This window comes from Bison bison, unplaced genomic scaffold (assembly GCF_000754665.1).
Source record: "Bison bison bison isolate TAMUID 2011002044 unplaced genomic scaffold, Bison_UMD1.0 scf7180017864213, whole genome shotgun sequence".
NCBI lineage: Eukaryota > Metazoa > Chordata > Mammalia > Artiodactyla > Bovidae > Bison > Bison bison.
In genome coordinates this window covers 2,159,121-2,169,996 of record NW_011494785.1, presented here as the reverse complement: position 1 = coordinate 2,169,996, position 10,876 = coordinate 2,159,121, and the positions used below count along the sequence as shown (strand labels likewise).

Sequence of the window (10,876 nt, the reverse complement as noted above, 5' to 3'; positions counted from 1 at the left end):
CAGAATATAATAATTAAACTTTTAAATGGCAGTGGTTTAACCCAAAGTCAGGAGAGTGAAGGCAGAGGGGGGCCATGGACTCTAGTCTGGAGCAGATGTCAGCGAGGGTTGGTATGGAGGAAGGCAGAAACAGTGGACTGGGGTCCTGGGCAGGTGAAGGGTTGCATCTCAGGAGCAGAAGAGCAGGGAACAGGCAGGCTGGCAGCCCAGGAGCTTGTCAGCGGAGAGTAGCTCAGAGGAGGGGTGCTTGGGGATGCTCTGATCTGTGGCATCCAAGTTGAGAGTGGGGGGAGTGGGGTGGAGACGAGGTTTTTGGAGTTGAGAAGCTCAAGAAACTGAGGTCTGAGTCCTCTGGGCTCTGATGCCACCCCTGGCGGGCATGGGTGGGAGGGAAGGCCAAGCTAGGTGCTGACAGCTACACTGACCAAGGGGCCTTGTCTCAGAAGGGACAGAAGATCCTGAGAGAGGGTGTCGCAGCAGAGGAGGTGAGGAAGGAGGGCCCCATGCCGAGTCCTCTGGGCCAGCATGCCCTGCTGCCACTTCCGTTGCTGTAGCCTCCTGCATTCCACCCTCCTTTCTCTGGCAGGTTGCTCATAATTGACACAAAGCAGAGAATCTGTGATTGGAAGGAAAAATGGAGGCCAGAAAAAAATCTGTTCTGATTTTTCTCCTTCCTTCTTCTACATAAGGTTCCCTGGAATCAATATGGAAAGAAGCCCAGCAAGAGCTAAACGCTGCAGGGCTCTTTTGTGTGTCATTTTCTTTTTAAATTCTGTGTACACGAATCCCCCCACTTACTGCTGGGATTACATTCCCACACCCGCAGTGGATGCCTGAAACCAGGGATGGTACAGAGCTCTCTAGTATACGCTTTGCTTATCCTGTACATACATGCCTGTGATCAAGTTTCATGTATAAATTAGGCACAGAAAGAGATTGACAACAGTAACTACTAATAAAAAAGAGCAGTTATAATCAGTTCAGTCGCTGAGTCGTGTCCGACTCTTTGCGACCCCATGAATCGCAGCACGCCAGGCCTCCATGTCCATCACCAACTCCCGGAGTTCACTCAAACCCATGTCCATTGAGTTGGTGATGCCATCCAGCCATCTCATCCTCTGTCCTCCCCTTCTTTTCCTGCCCCCAATCCCTCCCAGCATCAGAGTCTTTTCCAATGAGTCAACTCTTCCCATGAGGTGGCCAAAGGATTGGAGTTTCAGCCTCAGCATCAGTCCTTCCAATGAACACCCAGGACTGGTCTCCTTTAGGATGGACTGGGTGGATCTCCTTGCAGTCCAAGGGACTCTCAAGAGTCTTCTCCAACACCACACTTCAAAAGCATCAGTTCTTCGGCGCTCAGCTTTCTTCACAGTCCAACTCTCACATCCATACATGACCACTGGAAAAACTGTAGCCTTGACTAGATGGACCTTTGTTGGCAAAGTAGTGTCTCTGCTTTTGAACATGCTGTCTGGGTTGGTCATAGCTTTCCATATAATAGGTTGTAATAAAAGTGGTGTGAATGCAGCACCCCCACCCTGTCTTTCGCTCCGTCTGCTCACTGTGCTCACCCTTCTTCTCGTGATAATGTGAGATTCATGTGCCAGCAGGCCTGAGGAGGAGGACCTGAGATTTCCCCACACCACTCAGAGTGGTGTGCACTTTAAAAACTTAGCAAGTATTTCTGGAATTTTCCATTTAATATTTTTAGGCTACAGTTGACTGTGGGTAACTGAAAGTGGGAAGCAAAACTGCACATAAGGTGGGGCAGGGGGTGGTGGTGCCTCTAACTGAGTGTTATCATAGGATGCCCTTAGCCTGGAGGCAGACATGACCTGGAAGGACCTGTGGTGTTCTGATAGCAGAAGGACGTTCTGATAGTGGAAAGATGGAGCTTTCGCTCACTTACTGCAGAGCTCTTTTGTGTTTGGCTGTCTAGGCTGTTGGAGAGAAGGAAGTGAGAGAGACGTTTCCAGAAGCCACCATCATAAAGCCGGCTGAAATCTTTGGCAGAGAGGACAGATTCCTCAATTATTTTGCAAGTAGGTTTTCTCCCTTCAAATAGGAGAATGGCCGTCTTGGCGTCATCTATTCAGTACTTCCATTTCCTGCGTATCTGTGGTGCTACACTGATCACACACTACACATCTGTTTCCACCTGTCTTTTTCTGGGCTTCTTGTGTTGCCGACCTGTGGATTAGAACAGCTAATAGAGCTGCGCCTCGGGAGTGGCCGTGCGCCCAGCAGTGCAGAGCAGACGACCAGTAGCCAAGCCGTGGTCCTCTGTCCTTGTTCCTCCTGTCCCTAAGTGTTGGGCCACCCTCTCACTTCCTATGTTTGTTGTGTGAAGAACAAATAAAGGTGGCTGCCTCTTAATAAGATCGTTCACTCCCGCAGAGTCAGCTACATTTATTTATTTTTACTACACAAAATAGTTATACCAGCTCGGAACACCCAGAGACAGGAGGGTCTTCTGGCAGGTGAGGCCTTCTAAGATGGTGCTTTCTTCTGCCAGATATCCGCTGGTTTGGTGGCGTCCCTCTTATTTCCCTGGGCAAGAAGACTGTGAAACAACCAGTATATGTAAGTACCCTGGATAAAGGAGCTTTTGCCGAATTCAAGATCGAAGTGATCAGTTTTCAGGTTTTCTCCTAATTCTGTAAGTTCTGACATTTTTGTCCCTGTCAGATTGCTTTGACTGACTGTTTCTCAGTGTACTGGAGAGGTACAGGTACCCTGTGCGTTTTCACTTGTTCATTCACCCGAAAAGTGTCTTGAGGAGTATCACTGGGATATTCACAGTGTCACTGGGCATATCTGTGAGGACACAGATGTGTGCTGCCTCATGCTGGCCCCAGTCAGGGACAGGTCAGCATGGCTGTCGTCAGGCAGTGTGACAGGTGCGGGCAGGGAGGGGGTTTCACGTAGGTACGGCAGAGGACAAATTTGGAGGTCAGGGAAGGCCTCCAAGGAAGTGACATCTTAGGGGAGACCCTGAAGATGACTCGCAACTGGTCAGAGGCAGTGGGTGGGTGGAGTGGCCCAGGCAGAAGGGACCAGATGTCAGGGAGCAGAGGTGAGAACCGTGTGGATTCCGTGTGGTGATGAACCAGGGTTTCTCAGCTGGAACACTGCACTTTCTGGGTGGAATTACGCTTTGTTGTGGGGCTGCTGTGGGACGGCCTCCAGCCACCAGATGGCAGTAGCTCCCCTGCAAACTGTGCCAATTAAACCTCTCCAGGCATTTGCCCGAGACTCCTGGGGCCAGAATCACCCCCCAGTGAAAACCGTGGGGTCTGATATCATATGGAATATTATGTTATATGTATATTATATATTATTATGTATCATAAGATTATTCTGAAAGTCAAAATGGTAGAATATTGGGTGTTCCCTGTGGTTCAGCCTCATGGTTTGTGACAGCGTGGTGACAGACGAGGAAGAGGAGAAGGATGATGACGATGGGGTGAGACTGGAGCTGGTGGGACAGGCCTGGGCATGGCCTGGAGATAAACATGCTCCCACTGGAGAAAGCATTGATTTCGGTGACCTTCCACATGGAGCTGATTTGAGTCCTTGAGAAGTGGCTTTTAGAAGTTTTCTGAAAGCAGACAGTGATGTCATTTTAATTGCATTATTTTGTGGTGATCGATGTGGCTTGCTCTCCTCCTCCCTCCCTTTTTTAAATTCTCTCCCACAGCCCTCTATTGCTCTCTCTTTCAGCAATTACTGAAACATGTGTTATAATTTCTCGTAGATTGTGGATGTCACCAAAGGAATTATTAATGCAATTAAAGACCCGGATGCCAGAGGGAAAACTTTTGCCTTTGTTGGGTGAGTGACTGGAGTTTGACTTTAAAATCGTACAGCCTATTAAAATAAAAGGATTGTGACTTACAACAACAGTAATTTCTAGACATGTTACTCACAGGCTTATTGTTGCCTTTTTCAGAAATGAACAACTTGAAAATACATAAAATAAGTTTATTTACAATGCCATCAAAAAGAATAAAATACCTATGTATAAATTTAACAAAAGAAACACAAGACTTGTATACTGAAAATTACATAGCATTGAGGAGGAAAATGAAGGAAAACCAAAATAAATGGCAAGACATTGTGTATCCTTGGGTTGGAAGAGTCAGTATTGTTAAAGTGGCAGTTTTCCCCAAATTGATCTGTCTATTCAACTTGATGTTACCAAATTTCAAGCAGGTTCTTTTTTTTGCAGATATTGACAAATTTATTCTAAATGTATACGGAAATACAAAAGACCCACCATAGCAAAAACCATTTTGACCAAGGAAAATAAATTTGGAGCACTTAAGCTTTCCAATTTCAAAACTTACTCAAACGTTCTAAGACAGTGTGACACTGGCATAGAGTAGACGTGTAGGCCAGTTAAACAGAACTGATAGTCTAGAAACCAGACTTCATGTTTATGGACAATGGATTTTCGAAGAGGCGCCATGACACCGCAATGGGGAAAGTAATCATCTTTTCAACAAATGGTACTATCCACATGCAGAAAGATGCCACAGATTCTGATTTCACACCATACGTGAAAAAATTAACTCAAAATAGACCAGAGACCTAACTGTAAAGGTTAAGCTAGAAAACTTTTGGAAGGAACATTTGGACCTGGGGTTAGGCAGAGATGTTGTAGATGTGACATCAGAAGCATACTCCACCAAAGAAACAAGTGGATAAATTAGACTTCATTGAAATTAAAAGCGTTTGTGCTTCATAAGGTATCATTAAGTAAAGGATGAAATAACAAGATCATCAGCTAAAAGGCAGAATGGGGTGGCAGAGAGAGGTATATGGAAAATTTGAGGAAGATAGGAGGCACCCCCTGAGAAAAGAGGGAAAGAGCACCTCCCCTCCCCCAGGAGCACTTAGTAGGACCGCAGAGCAGAGCTGAGCTTCTCCTTGAAGCTCATGATCAGAAATCTAAGGGGAGGCCCAGGAGTTTGTTCTCTGCAACTCTGTCTTGCTGGGGGCTCAGGTGCAAAGAAAACAGATACTTGGATTAACCAGAGAAGGGTTTTGCTCTGCAAGGATGGGAGAGGAGCCGGGGGATGAGGTTTTGTCAGGACATGTACAAAGGAATTACTACGGTGCTGAGCCATGTGATCTATGCTGGGAAGGACACAGCCTTCAGTGTGCCTTTCTCTGTGAGCAGAGACACGTAGACCATTCTGAGTCACAGTTAATGGAACTCAGAATGATGGGGGTTTGATGTTAAATGAAAAAGACATTACGGAATAGGATGACCTGTGTAATCTTATATTTATAAAAGCAAAAAATGAATAAGGGGAATAAGAAGGATATATTATTAGCTTCATCTTTGGCGGATGGTTTTTCCTTGTGCTAATCTGTATTTCCTATAGGACATACATGTTTTCCATTTTCACAAGAATGATGTTATCTGGTTAAACTAAAAGCAGAAGTGTGTGAGGAGCAGGTAATCTGGAGAACTGTGAACCTTCTGTCCGTAGGCCCAGTCGGTACCTGCTGTTCGACCTCGTGCAGTACGTCTTTGCTGTGGCTCACAGGCCCTTCCTGCCGTACCCTCTGCCACACTTTGCCTATCGGTAAGTAAAGCGCTGCTTTTTGTGCTTCTGCGGATACTTCCCTTTGTGATGCTCCCCCCCAGGGGTTATAGGGAGTGTGTCCCTTGCGGTGAAATCTCAGAATCTCTAACCAGGAGGGGCTCCTGACGCCTTCTTGATGTCCATCTGGGAAAGAACCAGAGGAGCTTAAGAAAGGGAATGTGGCTTCATGGGTGAATAAACACCGTGATGGAAGATGGAATCTGTAGATCTTCACATTCTCCCACTAGAAGTCCTAGATGTAATTGGCAGTGTCTTGCTTGGCAGATTGTATAAAGGAGCAGTTAGGTTTCCCTGTTTTGTCCACTTGCCCAGGAGTGGGAAAGGGACCCTCCTTCGTCAAGGCAGTCTGATCACATGGCTGGGGAAAGGAACTTGGCTGATGTAGCCGCTTCCTGCAGTTGCCTTGTCTGTTTTTCCTGCTTCTTGCCTCACTCTTTCCCATGTAGGTGTGTTGTTGTTGTTTAGTCGTTAAGTCGTGTCTGACTCTGACCTCATGCACTGTGGCCCACTAGGCTCCTCCGTCCATGGCATTTCCCAGGCAAGAATACAGGAGTGGGTAGCCATTCCCTTCTCCAGGGCATCTTCCTGACCCAGGGATCAAACCCACATCTCCTGCATTGGCAGGCGGGTCCTTTACCCCTGAGCTATCAGGGAAGCGCTGTAGGTTTAGCACCTTGGAATGATCACGTCACACACTAAGGTCATGGTTAGGGACACTTTCACGTCCAGTTTGCCAGAGATTGATGAACCAACATGGCAGCTGAATTCTTCATTTGCTTGATCACTCAGCCACTCTACAAACATGTCTTGAATGCCAGCTGTGTCTTAGGCAATGTTCTAGGCACTCAGGATGTTACAGGAAATCCTCAAAAAGCCTGTACACTAACAGGTGTCAGAAAAATAGAAAATTAGAAGGCTGTGTGGTGGGAAGATTCACTGCTGTGTTAGCATAGAACCAGGGCACAGAGCTGGAGGATTGTAAGCGGTGTTTTTTGGTTGTTTTTGTTTTGTTTTGTTTTAAGCCAAAACTGTCCTTTTTGCCAGTGAAGCAGGTTGGACAGAATCTGAGGCTTGCTGAGTTCTTAGAGAACTTTTGACCTGTCTTCAGCTTCCTTTTCATTTTTTTCTTACCTCCCACTGGAATGATGTTTTTCAGGCTTTTAAAAAGCAGCAGAAGCCCGGGTTCAATGACTTTTTGCATAAAGGCCCCTTAGGACAAGCAGATTGGAGTAGAGCTGGCCCCATGGTTGCCCCTGGGGCACATGCTCCTTGCTCCACCTCCAGTCCTCTGTGGGATGTGGGGGCCCCCAGGAATTCCTCGCGTGCCTCCTGACCCAAGGACACAGAAGACAGGAGCTCAGGTGACAGATGAGGAATCCCCCAGGTTTCAGTAGGATGAAGAGATGGCACCCAGGAGGCAGGTGGCCCTCTCGTCTGGGTTTTCTCTTGGCTTCCTGATTCAAACCCTAGATCTTAGGCGTCTCCTCACTTTTGGATCTCCTGCATCCTCAGGGCCCCTGCCTTAAGGCTTACGCTTTCTATCTTGCACAACGCCTGCCTCTCCCCTTAATGGAAGCATATCTGAATATCTGGGGCTTAACTCTAATTGAGTTTGACAGGCGTCACTCAGCTGGATCTGTTTTGTTTGTCTTGTGGGTGGGGCGGCTGCACTCTGTCTTGGTTTTCCTGATTCACTGTCCCTTTGGTGGGGCCAAGGAGAGCTGGCCTTGGGGCAGGCAGGCGGGCCATCGGCTTGAAAGGAGAGGTGACCTCCCAGGCTGGGAGCCAGGAAGTTTGGGTGCTCATTAGTTTCTTTAAACACACTCAGTGACTTCCCAGCTCCCTGGCAGCATGCCATGCCTGGCGTGAACAGGGAGCAGAGATGCTCACCACGTGTGCCCTGTTCGTTCCTCTTCCAGATGGATCGGTCGGCTCTTTGAAATTAGTCCATTTGAACCCTGGACCACGAGGGACAAAGTGGAGCGGGTGAGTATGAGGGTGACCAGCTCTTGCTGGGTGAGTGATGGATGAGCGAATGTTGAGTTCGCTCCGGGGACCTCCTGGGTCAACTCCATGCGCAGTCTGCAGTCCCTGTGTCTCAGGTCAGCCCCGCCCATGTGCATGAACCTCACCCACACCCAGCCTCTCCGGGCCCTGTCTTGGAGGTTTTCAGTTTTTCCCTCTCCCCTGGATCATCTCCACCCACATACAGACATGCCTTCCTAGCTCTGTGTGTTAAAGCCCAGAGTCCCGCCCTCGGCCCATCCCATCTGCTGCTGCCCTGATCCGCTGTGTCCTTGTACGTCAGACTTCCTGGAACAGCGGGCTGTACCTGGGGCTGCCAGCTTCTCACCTTCTCCCTGCTTAAATCCATTCCTTTCAGCTTTTATCTCCACTGTCCCCTTAAACGCTGCTCGTCCCAGGTCACCTGCGGTCTCTGCTGCCAGGCCCGGTGGTCAGCGCCCTGACCTCCTCTCATCTTGCTTCTCCTGCCCCCTCGATCTCCCTGGCTCACCCTCTGTCCTTGGTCTCTGGTATTGGGGACAAGGGCTCTGTCTTCTGCCCTTGTCTGTCCTGGCTCTTCCTCTGGAAGACTCTCACCTCGTTCCGTCTGTGCACTCATGGCGGCAGATTCAGTTCCCCACCTGGACTGCCTCCCGCCCACCCAGCGGCAAGCCTCCCATCTGTTTAGCCGTGTAGTCATCATCTGAAACCTGGCTTGTCAGCCGCAAACCTGCTTTTCTCCCAGGCCCTCTCAGCTCAGTTGATGGTATCACTGTTCTCTGATACTTAAACCCAAAATCGAGGCTTCCCCCTTGATTCCTTCCTTTCCTAACCCCTCTCCATGTAGACAGGACTGCCCTGTCCTTCCTGCTGGGCTGGGAGTGTTCTGTCCTTGAGTGTGCTGGAAAAGCAGCCCCCACAGCAATGACTGCAGAGCACTTGAGACGTGGCTTGTGTGACGGCAGAAATAAGATTTGAATTTGGTAAAATTGTAATGTAATTCAAGTCACTGCTTTGGCTGGTGGCTGTTGTTCTGGACAGCACAGACCGGCCTGTCGGTACTGCTGGGTGACACTCAAGTGTGCACCTCCCTCTTCCTACCCTTTTGTTTAATGTTTTATTATGGAACTGTTTATCACAGTATTGATAATTTTCCACTTCTAGAAAAGTGGAGGATTGTCTCTCCTCTACCCACTCCAGTTCAGGCGGTAGGTCATTCCATCCTCTGGCCTGACTCTGGGTACCTCTTGTCCCCTGCGGTGCGCTGGTCGCTCCCTGTCTCACTGTCTCCATGCTGGTCTCCCTCACTGGTCATTTGCCCACTGTGCATAGAAGTGTTTCTAGAGAGGAAACAAAATAGATATACTCTGCTGCCTCTACCTTTGAAAACCTGTTCCCTCTTACTGACAAGCAGCAGCCATATTGTCCTCTGAGTGGTGTTTAGTCGCTCAGTCGTGTCTGACTCTGTGCGACCCCATGGACTGTAGCCCGCCAGGCTCCTCCGTCCGTGGGATTCTCCAGGCAAGAATACTGGAGTGGGTTGCCACGCCCTCCTCCAGGGGATCTTCCCGACCCAGGGATTGAACCCTCTTCTCCTGTATCTCCTGTACTGGCAGGTGGATTCTTTATCACTGAACCACCTGGGAAGCTCCCTCTGAATGTTACCTAAAAGAGAAGATGAAACAGTCCTTGGAGAACGATGTGAACAGGCAGCCATTGTCCCTGCTCTGATGTGCTGGGTCTAGAATCCAAGACCAGTTTCCAGGTGTCCTTTCTATGTTCAAGAAGGATGGGGCGGGAGAGCTGGTGGGCAGGACGCTCCAGCGTGTCTGACAGCTGCACCTCGTACATTTGTCACTGAGAAGTGTTGGGGCAGCAGGCCGGTGGGTTTTGGATTTGGTCTGGGGGTCACTGGGCAGCTCTCGGGGAAGGATGGTGGACGTGTCTGAGCTGGAGAGGTTGATGCTGCTGCAGGTATACACCCAGCCTCCTCGTTTGCTCGCGGATGAGCTGGAGTTTTTGGAATCTCCAGGCTTAACCTCTTTCCCTCCAAACAATGTGGGTTTAGGTTTTGAGATCCATAGTCAGCATTAGTCAGCCAGGTTAAGAAGAGCTGGAGCATCAAGGTTCACGGATTATTGCTGAGTGATCTTGATTCAGCAAAACCGAGGCAGAAAGCCATGCCTAGAGAACCCGCCGGTCCCATTTCTCTGCTGAGCTTATGGATCTGACAGTCCCTCCGCTCCGTCCCAGACTGACTGCTCCTTCCCCTCACCTGAGCCCTGCTCTGTGCTTGGGGATAGACCTGGAGCTGACCCATGGGGCCTTGCCTTTCCCTCCGCGTGCAGGCCCTTCTCTGTGCTCTGCTTCCGGTGGTCTCTGCCCCCTATCCACCAAAGCCAGTGAAGTCTCAGCGGCGGGACTCAGGCTGGCTCGTGGGTTGGAGCGTCTGCGAGGCCGGCCCTCAGTGCTCTCTGTGCCTCTCATCTATCCGCAGATTCACACCACAGACAAGATCCTGCCTCACCTGCCAGGCTTGGAAGACCTGGGCGTTGAGGCCACGCCCCTGGAACTCAAGGCCATCGAGGTGCTGCGGCGTCACCGCACCTACCGCTGGCTGTCTTCTGAGATCGAGGACGTGCAGCCGGCCAAGACGGTTCCCACTAGTGGCCCCTGAGCTGCCCGCGGCTTTTGGTGTTGTTTGGGTCGCTACCAACCAGGCCACCTTTGGCGGAAAATCCTGTATATAGTGAATGAGAGCCTCTATTAAAACCTGAAGTGACATTCTGTGGGCGCGTTTTCTTTCTTGATTTACAAAGGGAGAAACTCAACCACCTAGAATTTGAGCACAATTTTCCTTAATTATATATATTTAATCCACGTACATCTTTTATTCTCTGAAATGCTGGAGGATTTTAATTTTCTTATTATTTATAATAGTGACACATACATCTTTCTGTTCTCTGAAATGCTGGAGGATTTCAGTTTCCTTCCGTCAGGCCACTTCTTGTGAATGTTCTAGAAGACGAAAACCCCTTTTTAAGGTCAGAATATTGTGAAGGCCCCATGTGATGTGTGACTGCCTGTTGACACACGTTAGTTGAGAAAATACGTAATGTCCTATAAGTAATCCAAGTTCATCCACACTTTGGGTATTTAAAAAAAATTATCTTAATGATCTCTACACACACTTAGAATATCCTGCGTACACAGAAAAACATTGTCCATAGCCATGGGTCCTCAGACTGCCCGCA

At 49.0% G+C, this 10,876-nt stretch overlaps 1 protein-coding gene across 1 annotated transcript in view; it reads left to right on the top strand.

Moving 5' to 3' along the window:
• NDUFA9 (NADH dehydrogenase (ubiquinone) 1 alpha subcomplex, 9, 39kDa) overlaps window positions 1-10,411 on the top strand; it is a 15,999-nt gene extending 5,588 nt beyond the window's left edge. The window contains exons 5-10 of the mRNA XM_010844988.1: window positions 1,940-2,042; window positions 2,516-2,583; window positions 3,758-3,834; window positions 5,502-5,597; window positions 7,538-7,604; window positions 10,120-10,411. Of these exons, the coding sequence (XP_010843290.1) occupies window positions 1,940-2,042; window positions 2,516-2,583; window positions 3,758-3,834; window positions 5,502-5,597; window positions 7,538-7,604; window positions 10,120-10,299 (591 nt within the window). The 3' untranslated portion in view covers window positions 10,300-10,411. The remainder of the gene's footprint in view (window positions 1-1,939; window positions 2,043-2,515; window positions 2,584-3,757; window positions 3,835-5,501; window positions 5,598-7,537; window positions 7,605-10,119) is intronic.
• The last annotated feature ends 465 nt before the right edge of the window (window positions 10,412-10,876 follow it).